The 24,630-nt window shown below is 37.2% G+C and overlaps 1 protein-coding gene across 1 annotated transcript in view; it reads left to right on the top strand.

Annotated features, from left to right (window-relative positions):
- LOC127483472 (uncharacterized) overlaps positions 1 to 24,630 on the top strand; it is a 125,258-nt gene that overhangs the window by 27,037 nt on the left and 73,591 nt on the right. The window contains exons 14-17 of the mRNA XM_089311822.1: positions 953 to 1,143; positions 5,870 to 6,042; positions 12,962 to 13,123; positions 18,581 to 18,695. Coding sequence (XP_089167948.1) covers positions 953 to 1,143; positions 5,870 to 6,042; positions 12,962 to 13,123; positions 18,581 to 18,695 — 641 coding nt within the window. The remainder of the gene's footprint in view (positions 1 to 952; positions 1,144 to 5,869; positions 6,043 to 12,961; positions 13,124 to 18,580; positions 18,696 to 24,630) is intronic.

Below are 24,630 nucleotides of genomic sequence, written 5' to 3'. Positions count from 1 at the left end.
AAATACCAGTTAGAGCATTCTGAAATTCTGTGTACTTTGCTTCTATATTGGAACTAAACTAATTTTTAATTAATGCATTTGTATATGTTAATCTTATTTGTATTATTTTCATTCTTAAGTTTTTCAGACTGTGATTCTGCCCCCAGCTGCCTACTAGTTTGATTATCCTTTGATTCTCAGTAATAAGAGGTGTCAAAGATATACAAATTTGACAATTGATGATACATAACTGTTTTATTAACTCTGTGACCAAAAATCCATCAATATCCATGGAATCTCATGGACAGATAAAAGTAATAGCTGAGGAAATCAGAGCACAGAATTTAACCCTGGAGCACTTCTGTGTGACTGCATAATTTCATAGTGTGACTTTCAAACATCATTTTGTTCCAGGGTTCACTTTTGGATTACTCCTCTTATGCCACCTAAAGTCAACAGGATATAATTCAGAAAATCATTTTTATTCTTGAGCTCGAGTTCACATATAAACAATAGAGACAAGAGTATAGATAATTTTGTGTGGGCTGGTATTTAGCATAAACTTCTGAGTGGCTTACATGATTATATTTAGTACACAGGAAGATATCTGCTGTCTCCTCAAGTTGTTTGCTGATAATTTGGAAGTCAGAGGTATTTCTTAAAGAATTAAATATTCAATGAAAGATTAAACTTAAGCTTTCGATTGATAAAATGAGTTATTTGCTTTTTTTTTAAGATTGTAGCTTTCCTCTCACTGATAATTAACATATTTAAGTAGAAATATAGATCTGTAAGGGACACTAGAGTTACCTGTGTAAATGCCAAAAAAATATTAAACAAAATATCACTAATTGAATTAGACCCTGGATATGTGCCTCACCTCAGTGGCCCAGAAAACATTTTGGACTTGTGGCTTACCCAAACTAAACAATTGAAGCATATGATTCAAATAATAAAGTCTAGTGTTTTGTAGTTACAGGCAGAATCAAGTTAAAACCAATACCAAAACATCTCAAGAGGCATTTCCTTCCTCACTGCAATACTAATCAATATAAAAGCACAGAACTTGAGTTAAAAAATGTCAAGTCTTCTCCAACAAATAATGACATTAAAACAGCACCCAAGGAAGAACAAGAATGGCTTGATGGAAGTGAAAATAAGCAGGTATGTAAAAACGTAAACTTCTGATTTCATATTTTTGTGTGTATCATAGCATATACCAATCAAAATGACTTTCCATACCAGATATTTATATATATGTATATAATATATGTAGGTGTGTATATATGTATCAAAAGATCATAATTTAATGCTTAATTAAAAACATGTTAACTGCTTATTAGACAAAATCTTAGAAGCTGTTGTGTCATATAGCTAATCATTTTCTTGAAAGAGGCAAACAATTCTAGATATGGTGTTCAATAACATTTTTAAAAACCTATTACACAGGCCGGCACCATGGCTCACCTGGCTAATCCTCCGCCTGTGGCGCCAGAATCCCATATGGGCCCTGGGTTCTAGTCCCAGCTGCTCCTCTTCCAGTCCAGCTCTCTGCTGTGGCCCGGGAAGGCAGTGGAGGATGACCCAAGTCCTTGGGCCCTCCACCCACATGGGAGACCAGGAGGAAGCACCTGGCTCCTGGCTTCGGATCAGCGTAGCACTGGCTGAGGCGGCCGTTTGGGGAGTGAACCAATCAAAGGAAGACTTTTCTCTCTGTCTCTCCCTCTCCCTGTCTATAACTCTACCTGTCAAAAAAAAATTAAAAAAAAAAAAGAAATTATTTGTTCTTCTCCCTCACATAGGGACAAAACATCAAAATGAAGTACTGCAGCAAAATATGTGTAGATTTAAGAATGAGGTAGGATAAGATGGACATTTGTCATAGTCATTAAGATACCACTTGGGATACTAACATTCCATATCACAGTTCCAGGGTTTATGTCCAAGTGCTGCTCCAGTTCTGTCTTCCAGTAATGCATACCCTGGGAAGCAGGTGATGGCTCAAGTACTTGTTTCTCTCACGCTCCTGTGAGAGATGTACCTTTAGGTTCCCAGCTTCTGGCCTTTGCCTGGCCTAGTCATGCTTATTGTGGGTAGTTGTAGAGAACCAGCAGAGTTTGTCTCTTTCTCTCCCCCTCTCCCCCTCTCCCTCTCTCCCTCTCTCTGACTTTCCAATACATTAAAGTAGATTTTTAAAAAGAATGAGGTAGTTTCATTACAAGTAGTTTCTGGCCTTGGTGAAAAAGTTTAACTTGCAAAATACAGAGAGGTTCCCTTGTTGATACTCTACTATTTGCCTGTGTCAATTACCTGATCCATTGTGATTTTCTACCTAGAAAAAGCTTATGTACACAATGATGTTGCTCTCTAAATTACAGTTAAAAAAATCTTCATAGTTTTTATTATTTAATTCTTCCCAGTGACCTTTAACCTGGGCAAATAATTTAACTGAATACTCTATGACTTTCTGAACCAGAATAAGTATAAAGATTTTTTTAAAAATTTTAATAAGCCCTAGCCATTTTGATTGGCTTAACAATAAATTACAGTTATCTATTTTTTAAAGATTCACTTATTTATTTGAAAAGCAGAGTTTTGGAAGAGGGAGGAGGGAGATATGGGAGAAGGGAGGGAGGGAGAGAGAGAGGAAGAGAGAGAGCACGAGCAAGAGTGAGCTTTAATCAACTGTTTCACTCCACAATTGGCCACTTTGGCCAGGACTGCGCTAGACCTAAATCAGGAGCCAGAAACTTCATCTGAGTCCCTTATGCGGGTTCAGGAAACCAACTACTTGGATCATCTTGTGTGAATTGTATTGATTACATATTAAAATATGAATATGTGGGATCCAGTGAGCATACCGTGGGAAGGAACCATTGTTTGAGAGTGAATATTAGCATGTACCTGGCCTTGAGTGTTGTGAAACATATTACAAGCATAGTGAGTCTGTTTATTGTGCCTTGTCTATTGTACAACTTTATCTGATTCAGTTAAAGTACATGGAACTTTGTGTTCCAACATGACTATTTTAAAGATTTTTTTCAAACACTTACATACACTTTCATGTAACTTTTATGCTTACACAAGTATTTCTGGTGAATTAGACTTTTATAAGTATCATAAACCACCACCAGAAGTTCAATGTTTGTCTCTAAATTAGGATGCTACATTCTGGAGTACTTACAGTTTTATAGGTATGTAAAAATCTACAGATATCCTCTTATAGGTAAGGGTAGATAAAGCCTCTCTTCACGCTCCTCACCCTGAAGGCATTGGAGTATTTTGACAAAGTCACACTGCTCATTTCTGTGATTAATTTGGTTATTTTCTCTGGTAATGTATCTGATTCAGTGTTATAGAATGTGTGTTTTCTGTTAGTGCCATAAAATGCTAGGAAAAGCCACTCTGTGTACTTTGTCTGAATCATTTAACCTTTTGAAGTTTTATTCCCATTATCAGTAGATAATGGGGCCAGAACACTTAATTACTTCATGCCTTCCGTCTATGAAATTATATGCTTAGTGACTGTAAAATGAGGGAAGCTTATTTTTCAGTATCTCTCACTAACAATTCATGACATTCCCTCTTCTTTTGAGGTGTGGCAAACTTGGACGGATATATTTTAGTGAACATGTATCCCTTTTCTGAATATCAAATATCCCAGGATCTAAAGGGAAAAATATTGCTGGAAACGTAGTTTTTTTAAATTAAGATTTACTTTATTTATTTGAAAGACAGAGTTGCAGAGAGAGGTAAAGACAAAGAGAGAGGTCTTCCATCCTCTGATTCACTCCCCAGATGGCCACAATGGCTGGAGCTGCGCTGATCCGAAGCTAGGAGCCAGGAGCTTCTTCCGGGCTTCCTACGTGGGTGCAGGGGCCCAGGACACAGCACCGGCCTGGCAACATAGTTTTCTAAAGCTTTGTTTTACACCTTTGTGAACCCAATGGTTAAGAATGTTATAATATTAAAGTTTTAATGATCTGTGAATACTTTAAAAGTTATTGTCTATGGAAAAAATAATTATAAAAGCAATGAGAGAAAAAATAGCTTAGAGCACAGAGGGGAAGCCTCCTTGCTGTTACTAGAGACCTGCATCGTCAAATCCTGTAAATCTGGATGGTTAATATAAAATCCAGGTGACAATGACAGAAAGTGACATATTTTACGTGTTTCTCTTATTGCTTCCATACAGGTTAATAAACATACTAGATAGTGAAATGTGGATAGAAATAAAAGCATAAAATGAGGAAGTACCATCTTTGACATTTTGGAGAATTGTCAAAAGTTTTAAATTCAGAAATGAAGCAGAATGCACCAAAATTTCCATGAGCTGTAATGCTGAAACTAAAGTATATAACATGCAGCACAAATACATTTCATTGACTAGAATTCATGGCGAGTGTCTTAGGTGCAGTAATCACTTTGAACTTCCATGAAGTACATCTTCCTCCTCAACAGTTCTTGGATAAAAAATATGTTAAACATGATTATCTTGGACAATTAATTCCTTGTGCCAGTATCAACAATCTTAAAATTTTTGTTACTTTGAAGAGCAAACCCAGTTAAAAAGAATTTTAGATCCTCCCATCAGGATGATTCCTAGCAAATCAGTCCTTTGTTAACCTAGTGAATTTTTGGTCCCTTTAATTGTGTTCTTTCTCTAGTTATATCAGACTCTGGCTTGGTTCTTCATTTCTGTGTGAAGCACTTAAACAGAAGTTGTTGCTTATGATGTGTGGCATATTCATATGCCACTGCTTGTCCTGTTTTCTTAGAGACTGCTGTGTTTTTCACTGTATACACTTGGCACTATGCTCATAAGCTTTCCTTCATAAAATAGAAAAAATGGGCTCATTTTGCATAATAGCTAATCTTTTTATCCAATAATGTTGTAAGGAAATTTCTTGAATTCTAAATGTTGGTCTTTCTAGATTTTTTCAAAATTGATGTTTCCAGGATTAAAGTTTATTACAATGTAGTTAAGTTATAGGGTTGTCTTTCTCTGTTACTTTCAAATAAATAAATAAATATTTTAAAAGGGAACTGACGTTACATAGTGGGTAAAGCTGCCACCTTTGATGCCAGCATCCCACTTGGTGACAATTCATAATCTGGCTTCTTACTTCCAATCTGACTCCCTGATAATGGCGTGAGGAAGACAGTGGAGGAAGACCCAAGTGCTTGGCCCCCTACTACTGATCTGGGAGTCCTGGATGCAGTTCCTGACACTTGACTTCAGCCTTGCCCAGTGTTTGCCATTGCAGCCATCTGGGGAAGGAACCAACAGATGAAAGTGCTCTCTCTCTCTCATATGTAAATAAATATTTAAGAAGTGTAGGGTTATTTATCATAACCCTACCTGAACATGAACACCATGGGAGACCAGGAGAAGCACCTGGCTCCTGCCTTTGGATCAGCGCGGTGCGCCAGCCACGGCGGCCATTGGAGGGTGAACCAACGGCAAAAGGAAGACCTTTCTCTCTTTCTCTGTCTCTCACTGTCCACTCTGCCTGTCAAAAAAAATAATAATATCAATAATACCAGAAATTTACATTAGCATTTTAAGACCATTGTAGGATTCTAGCACACTGTCTATTGCCTGTGGTGTATTGTAAGAGCTAATTATTGGAGGTGAATTGTTTCTCCAGTTTCCATTGTTGTTTTATTGAAGAATTGTAACATGTGTAATATCCAAAGTATTATTGATAAACTTTTTCCAACCAGTAGCAGGATGTTCAAAATTTTTTTCTGTCACTGTAGTAGAAAACAGTGTATGTAAAACATTTATGTAGCAATAAATGTGCTACATAAAATGAATAATAAATGAACACAAAAATGTTTATATTTATGTACTAACAGCGATTTTAATATGAAACTTTCATTAAAGTTTGAAGAACAAGGGCAGCGTTGCCAAAGTAAGGAAATGGAGGGGTTAAGAAACTTGCATGAAAGTGCTGCTCCTCCTGAGGACAGTGATGGTTGTGGACTGAATCAGCAGAGACAGAGCGGGGACCTTGACAACCAGCAATCTGCCACTAAGAAGAGTGAAGAATATTATTCGTAAGTCTATAGCAATATTTAACATTAGGTGATGTGATTTTTATTGTGCTATAAAGCCACTTCTAATTGGGTTATTATCTATGATTAACATATTTTTACTAAGGATTTTATTCCATGCTTTGGAATTAGAAATATATCAAGAAACAAATAATATTTGCAAACCATACTGCTAAGTATTTGTTTAAAAGTTAATAGTTGGCAAATGTGAGGGAAAAGTTATTATCTACTGTTGGTAAATACAATTATAAGACTCTCTGAAGGATAGCTTAAGAGCACATGTCAAAATTTGAAATAAACCATTCTTTGCCCTTGTAGCAACTTCACTCTGGGATTAGACCTGACAAGATAGCATAGTATGGTCTATGTACCCTACTACACCCATAAGTTAATGACATTTATGATGTATTGTCATCATCTATTATGTAAGATGTAATAGGACAATTAGTGTTAAGGATGTAAAACACATATGATAAAGATATTTATACAAATATGTTGCAGGGCCAGTGACATGCACTCTTCCTATATGAAGGTGGTCTGAGTCCATACTTCTCTGCTTCCTATCTACCTTCCTTTATTTTTTTTATTTTTATTTTTATTTTTTTGACAGGCAGAGTGGACAGTGAGAGAGAGACAGAGAGAAAGGTCTTCCTTTTCTGTTGTTTCACCCTCCAATGGCCGCTGTGGCTGGTGCGCTGTGGCTGGTGCACCGCGCTGGTCCGAAGCCAGGAGCCAGGTGCTTCTCCTGGTCTTCCATGGGGTGCAGGGCCCAAGCACTTGGGCCATCCTCCACTGCACTCCCTGGCCACAGCAGAGAGCTGGACTGGAAGAGGAACAACCGGGACAGAATCCGGCGCCCTGACCGGAACTAGAACCCTGTGTGCTGGCGCCGCAGATGGAGGATTAGACCATTGAGCCGCGGCGCTGGCCCCCTATCTACCTTCCTAAGAGTGTATCTCATGGGAGGCAGTAGATGGTGGCTCCAGTACTTGGGTGTCCACACCCACTTAAAGAGACCTGGGTGGAAATTCAGACCCTTGGGGATCCTTGCCCAGTCCTGGCTGTCCTGGGTATTTGTGAATGAAACAGCAGATGGAAAATCTTTCTTAATATGTTAGTCTATCTAGATGTGTTTCTCTGCCTTCCAAATAAAATGAAAATAGGTTAATAAAACATGTTGCCTATGTACATGACATTTACAATAACATTGTTTATCAAAAATTTAGAATCAGTCTAAATACCAATCAAAATAGAAATAAATTGTCATACCAATAAAAGAACGCAATATGCAACCATTTTTAAAAATGAGGTTTTATCTATAGTACACTGCTTTTTCACAACTAGAGAATATTTAATGTGACTAGTTTGGTGATGCATCTTAAGCATATTTTATTAAAATACCATATCTGCTGAGTTGCAAAAGGGGAGTCCGTGGGACACTTGTACTTCTTATAACCAATACCTATTTTATTTTTGAGTTTTGATCCCAATTTGAGCCTAAATATTAAAATATAGAATCTATAAAATAATTTGAGCATTATTGGGTATTTGCATACTGTGGTCCATATTCCTTATAAGCATTTCAGTTTGTTAGGTAAACCTTCTCAAATGCGTCAAAGGATGTTTGATCTGCTAAAGCAGGAGTTGTAAACTTTTTCTGTAAAGAACCAGATAATGAATATTTTAGGCTTTTGGCATCAGAAGGTCTCTATAGTTGTGGTGCGAAATCCTCCATAGACTATAAGGTAATTAGTGTGGCTTAATATCACTAAAACTTTATGAACAGTACTAGGAAAGATTCAGCTGGATTTATTCTTGGGCACGGTTTTACTGAACCTATGCCAAAACATTGGTACTGCTAATGCAATAAATCTTCCTTTAGAAGATGGACTACAGGCTAAAGAATGTTTCAGAATGTATCATACTGTATTTTTCAGGAGTGACATCAAATAAAGCTTACAAAAACTCTAGTTCTGGAGCTGGTGCAGTGGCATACAACTTAAACTTCCACCTGCAGTGTTGTCATCCCATATGGGTGCCAGTTCAAATCCTGGCTGCTCTTCTTCTGATCCTGCTCTGTACTAACTTGCCTGGTAAAGCAGCCAAAGATGGCCCAGGTGCACGGGACCCTGCACCCATGTGGGAGACATGGAAGAATCTCCTGCCTCCTGGCTTTTAAGCAACCCAGAAGTCGCCCTTGAAAAATTTAGATTTTCAATATTATCAGCAGAATAGTAATAATCAGTTATATAATACCTAATGAGGAACTTTTAAAGGAATTCACTTCCTTAAGTTTATGAATTATTTACTGCTTTGATCAGAACATTTTTAGTTCCAACAACTTTAGAGAATCACAAATATTCCCTAAAATCATTATGCGAGGATTGAAAAATTCAGTTAAACATGGAGAAAAATAGATCTTCAATGATCATGGCCTTAGCAGTGATCTCCTTGGGAGAACTGTCTCTATTCACTGACTCAAATTGACCTTCTCTTCACTCTTGGACTCACTCCAGTTGTTTACATTCCCACAACCCCTCCAAAACAGGTTTTCTCTGGATTGCCACTGATTTTTAATCTATGTTGTAGTACTTTCCAAGGTCTCCTTTTCTTTTCATTAAATATTCCTTCCCTCCTTCCTTCCTTCCCTCCTTCTTCCCTTTCCCCTTCCCCCCTTCCTTCCTTCCCTCCCTCCCTTCTCTCTCTCTCTCTCTCTTTTTTCTCTATTTTTCTCTTTCTCTCTCTCTCTCTCTCTCTCTCTCTCTCTCTCTCTTTCTCTCTTTTTCTAGTTAGAGGGACAGAGAAAGAGATACAGAGAGATCTTGCATCCACTGGTTTGCTGCCCAAATGGCAGCAATGGCTGGACCTGGGCCAGCCTGAAGCCAGGCATTTGTTTCAGGTCTCTCATATGGTTGCATGAGCCCAAAAACTTGGACAGTCCTCCACTGATTTCCCAGGCACCTTAGCAGGGAGCTGAATTGGAAGCAGAGAAATCAGGACTCGAACTGGCCCATATGGGATTGTGGCACTTCATATGGTGGCTTAACCCTCTGTGGCAAAGTGCTGTCACAGGCTCTCATTTTAATGAACCACTCAAAATATTTGATCCTTTGAGGGTAAAACATCTTTAAAAAATTCTTTTCAAATAATACATTTTGTCAATATAGTTTGAAACAATAGGAAAATAACAATTACTTATGGTCTTATATTTGTGGACAGACTATTTTAGGACAAGCTAAACATATTTGGGCATTAAGTCTCAGCTTAGATTTTGTAACATTTTATTATGTCTGTAGAACACTTTTCCTTCAAGATCATTTCTTGACTTGGCTTTCAGGGTATAATTGTCAACCAGTCTCTTTCTGTTTCTTTTCTACTCCATCCTGTGTTGTTTCCCTTGTTTCTCTCATCTTCTACTTTTAAAACATGGATATATCCCAAGGCTGTCTTTGATCTTTTCTCTCATGGTTTCACTATCTTGTTTATGCAAATGAATTATGAATTTTTAACTGCAACTTAGATCTCTCTCCTTAATTCCATATTTTAGATAATAACCTGCCTACTCAACACTTCTCTTTGGTCATTTATTCAGTATTTAAAATTTAGCCTAGTGCTGTGCTAATGATGTTCTTGTTCATAGCAGCCCCTCATATAGTTTTTCCTACTTCAGCGAATGGCAACTCTTTCATCTGTTCTACCAACAGCCTTGGAGCATTCTTAGACCTCAGCCTTTATGTGACAGCACATGTTGTCAAGTATTCCTTCACAATATGTCCAGAAACTAGATACATAATATCCAAGTCAGCATCAGCTGCTGTCTATATTAGTTTGTAGATTCCTCAGTGATTTTCTTGTTTATTTTTTCATAAATCCTCTTTTCATTAAATTTTAACACAGGGGATCTCTTAAAGTCAGATTATGTCATTTTTTTCTACTTAAAACCTGGTGATTTCATTTGACTTCACATACTAAACTTCTTTCTAATGCCTACAAGGCAATACATGTTGTGACCTCACTCCTCCTTACCGCTGTGATTTCAATTTGTGATTTTCCATCTCCTTCATTCTACTTATGCTACAGAAATTTTCACTATTCCTTAAACATACCTGGGCTCCTTCTGTGTTTGAAGATTCTTCCTTAGATGTCCACCTGGCTGATTCCTTTCCTTCCTTCAATGTTTTTCTTCCTAAGCAAGATCTTCTTTGGCCTTCTAATATGTCCACACCTCCCTTAAACATGGAAAACATCGTTTCTCTGCTTTTGTTCTCTTCCTCTAACATACTGTATTTTGTTTTTATATAGCTTGTTCATTGCTAATGTTTTTGCTTTACTCTTTTGTGTTGGATTTTGTCTTTTCACTGCCATATCTTTTGTACATAGAAGAGGCCCTAACATGCATGCAATGAGCAGCTACTCAATAATTTTTTATTACTTGAGTGAATGCAGCTTATCCTTTGAGTTTTTTTAGACATTAGAATAATACTCAAAAATTGATTTTATCTGGGTTCATTCTATTTATTTTAGTTGGCAATTATATACATTTGTAATCTTTCGACTCTAGTAGTCTACATTTATGTGTGTATGTATATATGTTTTATTATATATACATATATGTTTTATTATACCTTATATAATAAAATATAATATCCTGGAAATCAACAGATGATGGCTCCAGTACTTGGGTCCATGCACCCAGGCAGGAAACAAGGATTGATTTCTGGACTCCTGACTTCACCCTGGCCCAGAGGATAGGTGATCCCTCTCCCTTCTTCTGCTCCTTCCTCCCTCCCTCCTCCTACTCCATCAGCCTCTCTGCCTGTCAAAGTAAATTAAAAAATTAAATGTTAAATTTTCATCTAAGGTTGGCATTATTATATTTCACAAAAAAACCAAAAATATAGCACAATTATAACTGCTACTTCCAAACCTGAATATTATGCTTACAGACTGTGGACCTCTATATTTTAGTGTAGCATTCAAAATTAGTGTAGGCCTCATCTCTCAATGATAGATTTAGGTATTTTATATTTTTCTTGCAAATTCCAAAGAAATATATCAGATATCATATGCCTACTCTTTGTTTGCACATTCTGTAAATAAAATGGTTTTCATCCACATTTTTCCCTCATGAGTTCTTTTTCCTTTTTTTTTTTTACCTCCTTTGTAAAGCTTTCCTGTGCTCAGATATCAGTTTCCAATATCAACACTTTTTTATTTAAGAGTCTGAAACAGGGGCTGGCACTCTGGCGTAGCTACTGAAGCCGTTGCCTGAGGTGCTGGCATCATATATGGGTGCTGATTTGAATCTCGACTGCTCCACTTCTGATCCAGCTCTCTGCTATGGCATGGGAAGGCAGTAGAAGATGGCCCAAGTCCTTGGGTCCCTGCACTTGTGTGGGAGACCTGGAATCAGCTTCTGGCTCCTGGGTTCAGATCAGCCTAGCTCTCACCATTGCAGCCATTTGGGGAATGAATCAGTGGATGGAAGACTTCTCTCTCTCTGCCTCTCTGTAACTCTGCCTTTCAAATAATAAATAAATAAATATTTTTAAAAAAGAATCTGAAGCAGTCAGAGATAACTCCCCTCTTCTAATACACCCCATAAATTCCCTCAGTGGCCATAACTGAGCCAGGCTTAAGCCCATAGTCAGCAACCCAAACCATGTCTTGCATAAAAGTGGCAGGGATTAAACTACTTGGACCAATCTTCTGGTGTTTCCCAGTATATTATAAAGCTGGAATTGATAGTGAATCCAGGATTCAAATCCAGGCACTTTGATATGGGACAAGAATGTCTTACCCTGTATGTTTATATATGTATAAACATATATATATATATATGTTTATATACACATATATAAAGATTTATTATTAAAGGGCAGAGTTACAGAGTGACAGAGAAAGGGAGACAGAGAGCGGTCTTCCATCTGCTGGTTCACTCCTCAAATGGCCACAGTGGCTAGAGCTGCACTGATTTGAAACCAGGAGCCAGGAATTTCCTTTGGGTTTCCAAGGAGGTACACAGGCCCAAAGACTTGGTCCATCTTCCGCTTCCTTCCCAGAGCACAGCAGAGAGCTGGATCAGAAGTGGAACAGCAGGGACTCAAATTGGCACCCATACGGGATGCCAACACTGCAGGCAGTGCTCTTCCCACTATGCCACAGCGCCAGCCCCCTGCTTATTAACGAATAGGTGAAACACCACCCTCCCAATATCAACCCTTCCATATTACCTTATATCATAATTGTGTTTTTACCTGTTTTCCAAAGAAGATATAACAAGGTGTGTTCAGTAAGTGTATAAAATGCATGTTATAAAAATTATTCAGCCTGGCCAGCGCCGCGGCTCACTAGGCTAATCCTCCGCCTTGCAGCACCGGCACACCAGGTTCTAGTCCCGGTCGGGGCACCGGATTCTGTCCCGGTTGCCCCTCTTCCAGGCCAGCTCTCTGCTGTGGCCAGGGAGTGCAGTGGAGGATGGCCCAAGTACTTGGGCCCTGCACCCCATGGGGGACCAGGATAAGTACCTGGCTCCTGCCATCAGATCAGCGCGGTGCGCCGGCCGCAGCGCGCCGGTCGCAGCGCGCCGGCCGCGGCGGCCATTGGAGGGTGAACCAACGGCAAAGGAAGACCTTTCTCTCTGTCTCTTTCTCTCTCACTGTCCACTCTGCCTTTCAAAAAAAAAATTATTCATCCTGGATTTCAAAGTTTTTGTATCAAAACTACTTTTCACCCAATTTTCATGTAATTTTTTAAATTTCCTGTACACCTTTCTTTACAAGTAGTTATCACTTCCTATCTTGTTTTGAGTTAGTAAATGAATTAAGTTGGGGAAGAATAAGAATTTTGTCAAAATTGTGCTTCTTTAATCTTTCCCAGTAGAGTAAAAAACATTGCCATGTTAATGATCTTTTTAAAATAGCTGCCCTGCCTTGCATATAAAGGAAATAAAAAATGAAAATGAAAAAGTGACTTCCATGGAGTATGGGATTAGACCAGTGTTTGAGAATGGCTTTTCACTCACTAGAAGTCTACTGCAAGTGATTTATGACAACAATCTGAGTGAGCTCGATCGTCTTAAAAGGTAAAATCTATGAATTCTTTACTTTCCAGTGAAGCAATGTTAATGGTGACTACTTTTAATGAAAATAGGAAAGAATAGTGTAGTCTACAAGCCAAACAAGAGAATACTCAACTATATCAATACTGCAGTAAGGTTAAGATACTTGACAAAAAAATGTGGCAGTCAAGGAGATTTTCTTTTATTTTAACATAGAAGCTTTTAGTCCATCTATACTACTAGAAATGATGTAGCAGAACGCATAGTGAATTTAATTTTATGCACATATCTAGGTATAACAATGCTTGGTGCTTTAAATTATCTGTAGAACTTCAATTCATGTATATTTTATGGTAAAAGATGGTTCATTCAGAATTGGCTCAGAAATGGAACATCTGTTTTTGAAGACTTTAACTTTTTTCATTTTGATTTACTTAAGGAATACAAACATCATGCATCATGTATACAAATTCAGGAACATAGTAATTCTTCCTACCTTATATTCCACCCATAATCCCACCATTCTTCCTCCTTCCTCTCCTCTTTCTATTCTTATTTTTAACAAATTTCTATTTTCAGTTAACTTTATACACACAAGGTTAACCATACACTAAGTGAAGAGTTCAACAAATAGTATGAACAACAACAACAAAAAACACTGCTCCTCAGTACTCAAGACGAGCTGTTCAAAATCATCACATCTCAAAATGTCAATTTCATCCCAATAGATTACATTTTACATACTCTATTAGTTATGACAGATCAGAAAGAACACAGGTATTTGTCTTTTTTGAGATAAGCTTTTTACTCTAAGTAATCATTTCTAGTTACATCCATTTTGTAACAAAAGAAATTATTTCATTTTACCCCAGTATATTATTCCATAGTGTATTTATAGCATAATTTCTCTACCCAGTCTTCAGTTGATGGACATCTTGGTTCATTTCATATGAGCTGTAATAAACATGGTGTACAGGTTATTCTTTCATTTGCCAATATCTTTACATTTGGGTAAATTCCCAGGAGTGGGATGGCTGGATCATATGGTAGGTCTGTATTGAGATTTCTGAAGTATCTCCATGCTATCTTCTACAGCAGGTGCACCAGTTTACATTCCCACCAACAGTGGATTAGGGTACCTTTACCCCCACATCCTTGTGAACATTTATTGTTGTTGATTTCTGTATGAGAGCCATTCTAACTGGAGTGAAACTCATTGTGGTTTTGATTTGCATTTCACTGATTTTTTAAAACTTTTTTAACCCAATAAATTGTAGCCATGGGCCGGCGCCATGGCTCACAGGCTAATCCTCCACCTTGCAGCGCTGGCACACCAGGTTCTAGTCCTGGTATGGGTGCTGGATTCTGTCTCAGTTGCCCCTCTTCCAGGCCAGCTCTCTGCTTTGGCTAGGGAGTGTAGTGGAGGATGGCCCAAGTGCTTGGGCCCTGCACCCCATGGGAGACCAGGAGAAGCACCTGGCTCTTGGCTTCGGATCAGCACGACGCGCTGCGGCCATTGGAGGGTGAACCAACGGCAAAAGAAGACCTTTCTCTCTGTCTCTCTCTCTCACTGTCCACTCTGCCTGTCAAAAAAAAAATAAATAAAATAAATTGTAGCCATGAATGCCTGACTCTACTGGGTCAGTACTGTGCTTCATACTAATTTTTATTCCTTCATACTATTTGTTGAACTCTTTAACTAGTATAAGGTTAATCTCATGTGTTTGTTAACTGAAAATAGATATTTGTGAAAAATAAGAATGGAAAGAGGATGGGGAAGAGGAAGACAAGTGGGAGTATGGGTGGGATGGAGGGTAGGTAGAATCACTATGTTCCTAAATATGTATGTATGGAATCCATGAAATTTATGGTCCTCAAATAAATCAAAATGAAGAATGTTAAGCATTTTTTCAAGTGCCTGTTGCCCATTTGAATTCCCACTCTTGAAAAATGCCTGTTAAAGTCCTTTGCCCATTTCTTAACTGGATTTTTTGTTTTGTTGTGATTGAGTTTCTTGAGCTCTTTATAAACTGAGGATATTAATCTTTTATCAGTTGCATAATTTGCAAATATTTCTCTCAATCTGTCGGAGCTTCTTCACTTTGCTGAGTGTTACTTTTTAAGTACAGAAGCTTCCCTGTTTGATGCAATCCCGGTTGTCAGTTTTGGCTTTGATTGCCTGTGCTTTTCTGGGGTCTTTTCGAAGAAATCTTTGTCTATGCCAATATACTATGGAGTTTCCTCAATGTTATTTATTAATTTGATGGGATTGAGACATAGATTTAGCTCCTGATCCATTTTGAGTGGAATTTTGTGTAAAGTGTAGAGTAGGGGTCTTATTTCATATTTCTGCATGAGGAGATCCAGTTTCCCCAACACCATTTGTTGAAGAGACTGTTCTTTCTTCAGGGATTGATTTTGTCTTCTTTGTCAAAAGTAAGCTCATTGTAGATGCATGGATTGATTTCTGGAGTTTCTATTCTATGCCATTGGTCTATACATCTGTTTTTGTGCCAGCACCAATGTGTTTATATTATATCTGCCCTATAGTATATCTTGAGGTCTGGTATTGTGATGCCTCCAGCTTTTTTTTTATTGTTTAACATTGCTTTAGCTATTCAGGGTCTCTAGTGTTTCCTTATGTATTTTAGCATCATTCTTTTTAAATCTGAGAAAAATCTGATGGGTATTTTGATTAGGAATGAATTGAATCTGTAAATTGCTTTTGGTAGTACAGACATTTTCATGATTTTGATTCTTCCAAACCATGAACATCGAAGATTTTTCTACTTTTTATGTCTTCTTCTATTTCACTTTCTAATGTTTTGTAATTTTCATCATAGAAATCTTTGACATCCTTGGTTAAATTTATTTGAAGGTATGAATTTTTGTAGCTGTTATGGCATTGTCTATGTATAGATCAGCTATTGATTTGATTTTTGTGTGTTAATTTGATATTCTTCCACTTTACCAAACTCTTTTATGAGTTTCGGTAGTCTCTTAGTGGAGTCTTTTGCATCCCCTAAATATGAAATCATGTCATCTGCAAATGGGAATAGTTTGATTTCTTCCTTCCCAATTTGTATTCCTTTGGTTTTATTTTCTTGCCTAGTGGCTCTGGCTAAAACTTCCATGATTATATGGAATGACAGTGGTAAGAGTTGGGCATTCCTGTCTGGTTCCAGATCTTAGGGGGAATGCCTCCAGTTTCTACTCATTCAATAAGGTGCTCACTGTGGGTTTGTCATAGTTTGTCTTGATTGTATTGATGAGTGTTGCTTCTATACTCAGTTCGCTTAAGATTTTCATCATGAAAGAATGCTATATCTTATTATATGCTTTTTCTAAATCCGATGAGATAATAATGTGTTTTTTCTTCAATTTGTTAATGTGTTGTATCACATTGATTGGTTTGCAAATGTTGAACCATACCTGCATACCAGGGATAAATCCTACTTGGTCTGGGTGAATGATCTTTCTGATGTGTTGTTGGATTCAATGAGCTGGTATTTTGTGGAGGATTTTTCATCTTTGACCATCCGAGATATTCTGGGATTTTACAGGGTAGAAACTTCTTACTCTTAGGAAGTGTGAAATTCACAAGAATTGCAAATAATGTACAAGTTCTTAAGTGTGAATGCTTGTAATAATTCAATACATCTTCTTCAGATTGTAATCTTAGTTACATAGAAGCACACCATATAGAAGTTTCATGATTTGTTTTGAACATTGTATTTTGAGTTTATGTTTTGTTGTATTATAAGTCATGCTGCAACAAACATCTTCTATATAAACATTTCTTTATATGCCAAGTGCTTGACTTTGAATAAATACTTCAATATGGATTTTATGGCTAAATTTGAGGAAACCTTTTTAAATGCTTGGTTAATATTTCTAAATTTTTGTCAAGAAAGTACATAAGCTTATACTTCCATCAACAGATATATAGTTGACAGTTTTTTTAACCTTTGAAGACTTTGAAATTTACTTATTTTAACATGCATGGGATGACAGAAAACTGGAAAGTAATCTCTGATTAGTTTCTTGAACATTTCTCTTTTTTACATGCAAAAATTCGTTTCATGTTCTATGTTGAAAGCACGTAGCACCCTTGCTTAATTAACAATGTCATTTTTTGAAATTGTTTATGGAATTTTAATATTCATTAAGTTGAAAATACTACCAAAAATATCAATTATATGAAGTGACACATATACTCTTTACCCTTGGATGATATTAATCAGTAGCTGTGTGTATCATGTAAAAGGCATGTATAAATTATAGGCTGTCTTACACTCTAAATAATTTTTAAGGATACGTGTAATATTTGATAAAGTTGAAACTGTAGTTCTAATAACTATATAAAGGTGTTTATAAAAAATAACTCATTAAGGGCCAGAACTGTTGCATAGTAAGTTAAGCCTCTGCCTGTAGCACCAGCATTCTGTATGGGTACTGGTCCAAGTCCTGGGTGCTCCACTTCTGATCTAGCTGCCTGCTTAAGGCCTAAGAAAGCATTAGAAGGTGCCAAGTGCTTGGGGCTCTGCACCCCACATGGGAGATAAGGAAGAAGTTCCTGGCTTCTCCCTTCATATCCTCTGAGCTCCTGCTGTTGTGGCCATTTGGAGAGTAAACCAGCAGATGGAAGACCTCTCTGTGTGTCTCTTCTCTCTATATATCACTTTGCCTCTCAAATAAATGCATAAATCTTTTTTTTTAAAATTCATTAAAGATTGGTTAATTCTAAATTACCTTTCCTAATGGAGATGTAATTATGAATGGATGAGGAAGAGGTAATTTTCAACTCATAACTCTACTGGATAATTTCGAAATTCCTTTCTTGATAACAGTTATCAGTTGCAAGTAACAGAATCTTATCAATTATCAGAATGTAATTTCTGATAACAAAGAATTATTTATTTATTTGAAAGAGTGAGAGAGAGAGAGCGAGTGAGCGAGTGAGCAAGCTGCTGGTTCACTGTGGGTGGCCTCAATGGCCAGGATTGAGCCAGGCTGAAGCCAGGAGCTAGGAGCTTCTTCTAGGTCTCCCAAATAGGTGGCAGCAGAGATTGAAATACTTGAGTCACCTTGTGCTGCTTTCCCAGGCCATTAGCAAGGAGCTAGATAGGAAGTACATCTGCTGGGAGAGGAACCTGTGGCCACACGGGGTGTTAGTATCACAGGCGGTAGCTTGACACACTACACAATACCAGTCTCAAGAATGTGCTATTTTTTTTTTTGTTTTAAGAATGTGCTTTCACAGCTAACTTTCAACTCTGTCCTTTGAAGAAGAGATTTAAATGAAATGTTATAAGAAGATATTTGAGAACATAAATTTTATTAGAGTGTATAAGCTGCATGGTAGTATAAGATTATACAATGAATCTTTTAATTTCTAATAAAATGAATTTTGAAACAAGCATGTTTTTACCTAAAACAAGAAAAAGAGACCAATACTGATATATTGTGTAAAAAACCTAGGGAACAGTTAAGAAGAAAAGAAAAGCAATATCATAAAGAAGAAGTGAAACAAGAAGAAGTGACACATAGAACACTAGAAATGGATGCGAGGACTTCAAAAAACAATTTGACCCAGGTAAGTTAATCTTTGATAAAATTTTTATGTTTCTGACTTGAATCACTGTTACATATAATGTCCTCCTCATTCAAGATATATACATAAATATATATATACACACACATACCTAAACAGGTGTGTATGCACACAGACACACACACAGATGTGTAATCTTTATTTAAAGCAACCCAAAAATTATTCTGAAGATGAATTATGACATATATTGCTGGAGTTATTGCTTGTGAGTCTTGGTACATGATGGTGCTTAGTACATATTTTCTAAAGAAAGCAGTGCATATTGAGTTGCATTTAATAACTCACATGAAGATTGATTTAGACATTTTATGTTAAAATTCAGGCTAAATAGCTGTGAATTATAATAAAGTTAGGTAAATTATAAAGAAATTTATTTAAAAACATCAGCTTTTATTTAAGGATTTTTTAAATTATTTGGTGAATTTAGCTGTAACTTATACAATTAAATTTAAGTAGTTCATGTGAGATACGTGTCTTGATTCTTTAATAGTTCGCTTTCTTTGAACAGATTTTGTTAATAGGCATGTTTGGAGGCTTTCCTATTGTAGAATCTATTAGAAAATGTATTTAAGTAATTCTAATGCAGTTTTGAGATGCTAAATTAATGTAACAGTTTTTCCTGTGGCATTAACTGATATGTAAATGTTGCCAAAGAAATTTGCCTACAATTCAGCAATAAGATGAATGTCAACACAGTTGAAAATCACAGTGGCAATCTCCAGTAGTGTTTAGAATTGGAATTTGCCTACTGACATTAGTCATAGATTATCATTTATGATGTGAAACTGACTTGAGCATAACATTGTTGTTTTACAACTAGACATTTCCAGTTGGTTTGGTGAGTTTTGAGAATCTAAATACTAAATTTTATTTTTAGAAAGATTAGTGCTCTGTCGTTAAGTGCTAATGCTATTAGAATGAAATTTTCCAAAACATATCACCTAATGGAGAATAAAACCTAGACATGCATGGTAGAATATGTTTGCTTTGATGATGGTGGGTTTTTTGCATACATTTTCTGTGGTAAATCCCTGAGACATAATCAAGTCCTACTGCCTATCCTTTGTTTCTTCTGCCTATTTGAAGGTAATTTTTTTTTCATTTTAAATTTTTAATCTCTCTTGCTATTGTGAATATATCTGATTTACAATTTCCAGTGGCATACATTTTTGTTTTGTCTTTTTTTAACTTTTATTTAATGAATATAAATTTCCAAAGTACGATTTATGGATTACAATGGCTTGCCCCCCATACCGTCCCTCCCACCCACAACCCTCCCCTTGCCCACTCCCTCTCCCCTTCCATTCACATCAAGACTCATTTTCGATTATCTTAATATACAGAAGATCAGCTTAGTATACATTAAGTAAGGATTTCAACAGTTTGCTCCCACACATAAACATAAAGTGAAAAATAATAGATGATTTTTTTAAAATGATGATGAAATCAGATCAGACCTATTGTCATGTTTAATCCCAGTGAGAGTCAAGTTGGGAGTTGATAATTTCTTTTTTCTTTTTTTTTTTTTTTTACAGAGGATCAGTTTAGTATGCATTAAGTAAAGATTTCAACAGTTTGCACCCCCATAGAAACACAAAGTGAAATATATTGTTTGAGTACTCGTTATAGCATTAAATCTCAATGCACAGCACATTAAGGACAGAGATCCTACATGAGGAGTAAGTGCACAGTGACTCCTGTTGTTGACTTTACCAATTGACACTCCTGTCTATGGCATCAGTAATCTCCCTATGCTCCAGTCATGAGTTTCCAAGGCTATGGAATCCCTCTGAGTTCTCCGACTCTTATCTTGTTTAGACAAGGTCATAGTCAAAGTGGAGGTTCTCTCCTCCCTTCAGAGAAAGGTACCTCCTTCTTTGAAGACCTGTTCTTTCCACTGAGATCTCACTCACAGAGATAGTATTCTAAAGAGTACATATCCCATAATTTCTTTATCCAGTCTATCGTTGATGGGCATTTAGGTTGGTTCCAGGTCTTAGCTATTGTGAATTGAGCTGCAATAAACATTAGGGTGCAGACCTCTTTTTTGTTTGCCAATTTAAATTCCTTTGGGTAAATTCCAAGGAGTGGGATGGCTGGGTCGAATGGTAGGGCTATCTTCAGGTTTCTGAGGGATCTCCAGACTGACTTCCATAGTGGCTTGACCAGTTTGCATTCCCACCAACAGTGGGTTAGTGTCCCTTTTTCCCCACATCCTCGCCAGCATCTGTTGTTGGTAGATTTCTGAATGTGAGCCATTCTAACCGGGGTGAGGTGGAACCTCATTGTGGTTTTGATTTGCATTTCCCTGATTGCTAATGACCTTGAACATTTTTTCATGTGTCTGTTGGCCGTTTGGATTTCCTCTTTTGAAAAATGTCTATTGAGGTCCTTGGCCCATCTCTTAAGTGGGTTGTTGGTTTTGTTTTTGTGGAGTTTCTTGATCTCTTTGTAGATTCTGGTTATTAACCCTTTATCTGTTGCATAGTTTGCAAATATTTTTTCCCATTCTGTCGGTTGTCTCTTCACTCTCCTGACTGTTTCTTTTGCAGTACAGAAACTTCTCAATTTGATGCAATCCCAATAGTTGATTTTGGCTTTGACTGCCTGTGCCTCCTGGGTCTTTTCCAGAGATTCTTTGCCTGTGCCAATATCTTGAAGGGTTTCTCCAATGTTCTCTAGTAACTTGATGGTGTCAGGTCGTAGATTTAGGTCTTTAATCCATGTTGAGTGGATTGTTGTGTAAGGTGTAAGGTAGGGGTCTTGCTTCATGATTCTGCACGTGGAAATCCAATTTTCCCAGCACCATTTATTGAATAGACTGTCCTTGCTCCAGGAATTAGTTTTAGATCCTTGATCAAATATAAGTTGGCTGTAGATGTTTGGGTTGATTTCTGGTGTTTCAATTCTGTTCCATTGGTCTACCCATCTGTTTCTGTACCAGTACCATGCTGTTTTGATTACAACTGCCCTGTAGTATGTCCTGAAATCTGGTATTGTGATGCCTCCGGCTTTGTTTTTGTTGTACAAGATTGCTTTAGCTATTCGAGGTCTCTTGTGCCTCCATATAAATTTCAGCACCAATTTTTCCAGATCTGAGAAGAAGGTCTTCGGTATCTTGATTGGTATTGCATTGAATTTATAAATTGCTTTTGGGAGAATGGACATTTTGATGATATTGATTCTTCCAATCCATGAGCATGGAAGATTTTTCCATTTTTTGGTATCCTTTTCTATTTCTTTCTTTAAGGTTTTGTAATTTTCATCGTAGAGATCTTTAACGTCCTTGGTTAGGTTTATTCCAAGGTATTTGATTGTTTTTGTAGCTATTGTGAATGGGATTGATCTTAGAAGTTCTTCCTCAGCCATGGCATTGTCTGTGTATACAAAGGCTGTTGATTTTTGTGCATTGATTTTATACCCTGCTACTTTGCCAAACTCTTCTATGAGTTCCAATAGTCTCTTAGTAGAGTTCTTTGGGTCCCCTAAATAAAGAATCATGTCATCTGCAAAGAGGGATAGTTTGAGTTCTTCCTTCCCAATTTGTATCCCTTAATTTCTTTTTCTTGCCTAATAGCTCTGGCTAGAACCTCCAGGACTATATTGAATAGCAGTGGTGAGAGTGGGCATCCCTGTCTGGTACCAGATCTCAGTGGAAATGCTTCCAACTTTTCCCCATTCAATAGGATGTTGGCTGTGGGTTTTTCATAGATTGCTTTGATTGTATTGAGGAATGTTCCTTCCAAACCCAGTTTGCTTAGAGTTTTCATTATGAACAGGTGTTGTATTTTATCAAATGCTTTCTCGGCATCTATTGAGATAATCATATGGTTTTTCTTCTGCAGTCTGTTAATGTGGTGTATCACATTGATTGTCTTGCGCACATTAAACCATCCATGCATACCAGGGATAAATCCCACTTGGTCTGGGTGGATGATCTTTCTGATGTGTTGTTGCATTCTATTGGCCAGAATTTTATTGAGGATTTTTACATCTATGTTCATCAGGGATATTGGTCTGTAGTTCTCTTTCAGTGCTGCATCTTTTTCCGGCTTAGGAATTAAGGTGATGCTGGCTTCATAGAAAGAATTTGGGAGGATTCCCTCTTCTTCGATTGTTCTGAATAGTTTGAGAAGAATTGGAGTTAGTTCTTCTTTAAATGTCTGGTAGAATTCAGCAGTGAATCCATCTGGTCCTGGGCTTTTCTTTGTTGGGAGGGCCTTTATTACTGTTTCAATTTCTGTCTCAGTTGTGGGTCTGTTTAGGTTTTCGATGTCTTCCTGGTTCAATTTAGGTAGGTTGCATGTGTCCAGGAATCTATCCATTTCTGATAGGTTTCCCTGTTTGCTGGCATACAAGTCCTTGTAGTAATTTCTGATGATTCTTTTTACTTCTGTGGTGTCTCTTGTTACATTTCCTTTTTCATCTCTGATTTTATTGATTTGGGTCTTTTCTCTTCTTTTTTTAGTTAGTTGGGCCAATGGGGTGTCAATTTTGTTTATTTTTTCAAAAAACCAGCTCCTCGTTTGGCTGATTTTTGGAATGTTTTTCTGGATTCAATCCTGTTGATTTCTTCTCTGATTTTAATTATTTCTCTTCTCCTACTAGATTTGGGTCTGGTTTGCTGTAGGTTTTCTAGATCCTTGAGGTGAATAGAAAGCTCATCTATTTGGTGCCTTTCCAATTTCTTGATGTAGGCACCTATTGATATAAACTTTCCTCTTAACACTGCTTTTGCTGCGTCCCATAAGTTTTGGTATGTTGTGCTGTTATCCTCATTTACTTCCAGAAAGTTTTTGATTTCTCTTTTGATTTCTTCTATGACCCATTGTTCATTCAGGAGCATGTTGTTCAATCTCCATGTGTTTGCATATGCTCTAGGGATTCCTGAGTTTTTCATTTCCAGCTTCATTCCTTTATGGTCTGAGAAGCTGCATGGTATGATTCTAATTCTTTTGAATTTGCTGAGACTTGCTTTATGGCCTAGTATGTGGTCAATCCTAGAGAAGGTTCCATGTACTGCTGAGAAGAATGTAAAAATCTTTAGCTGTAGGATTGAAAGTTCTGTAGATATCTGTTAGATCCATTTGGGCTATAGTGTCGTTTAAATCTACTGTATCCTTGTTGATCTTCTGTCCTATTGATCTGTCTATTTCTGAGAGTGGAGTATTGAAGTCCCCCAGTACTATTGGATTGGGGTCTAAGTCTCCCTTTAAGTCCGTTAACAAATCTTTTAGATAAACCGGTGCCCTGTAGTTAGGTGCATATACATTGATAATTGTTATATCTTCCTGTTGAATTGATCCCTTAATCATTATGTAGTGTCCCTCTTTGTCTCTCTTAACGGTTTTTGTGTAAAGTTTATGGTGTCTGATATTAAGATGGCTACGCCTGCTCTTTTTTCATTTCTGTTGGCATGGTATATCTTTTTCCAGCCTTTCACTTTCAGTCTGTATGGATCTTTGTTGGAAAGATGTGTTTCTTGTAAGCAGCAAATAGATGGGTTTTGTTCCTTAACCCAATCAGCCACTCGGTGTCTTTTAACTGGACAGTTCAGGCCATTCACGTTCAATGTGACTAATGATAAGTGGTAACTTTGCCCTGCCATTTGCCAAAGATAAGTTCCAATATATGCTTTGAATTCCCTGTGATCTTTTGCTGTGAGCTTTCCTTCCTTGGTTTCCTTCCTTTACCTTCTTTCATATTGATGACCGTGTTTCTTTGTTTCTGTGTGTAACACATCTTTAAGCATCTTTTGCAGGGCTGGACGAGTGGCAACAAATTCTTTCAATTTCTGTTTGTTATGAAAAGTCTTTATTTCACCTTCATTCACAAATGAGAGCTTTGCAGGATATAATATTCTGGGCTGGCAGTTGTTCTCTCTTAGTACCTGGGCTATATCTCGCCATTCCCTCCT

Source organism: Oryctolagus cuniculus, chromosome 13, assembly GCF_051225735.1.
Source record: "Oryctolagus cuniculus isolate XC-2025 breed Fujian yellow rabbit chromosome 13, ASM5122573v1, whole genome shotgun sequence".
NCBI lineage: Eukaryota > Metazoa > Chordata > Mammalia > Lagomorpha > Leporidae > Oryctolagus > Oryctolagus cuniculus.
The sequence above is the reverse complement of the archived record's forward strand: the minus strand, read 5'-3'. Positions and strand labels throughout refer to the sequence as shown.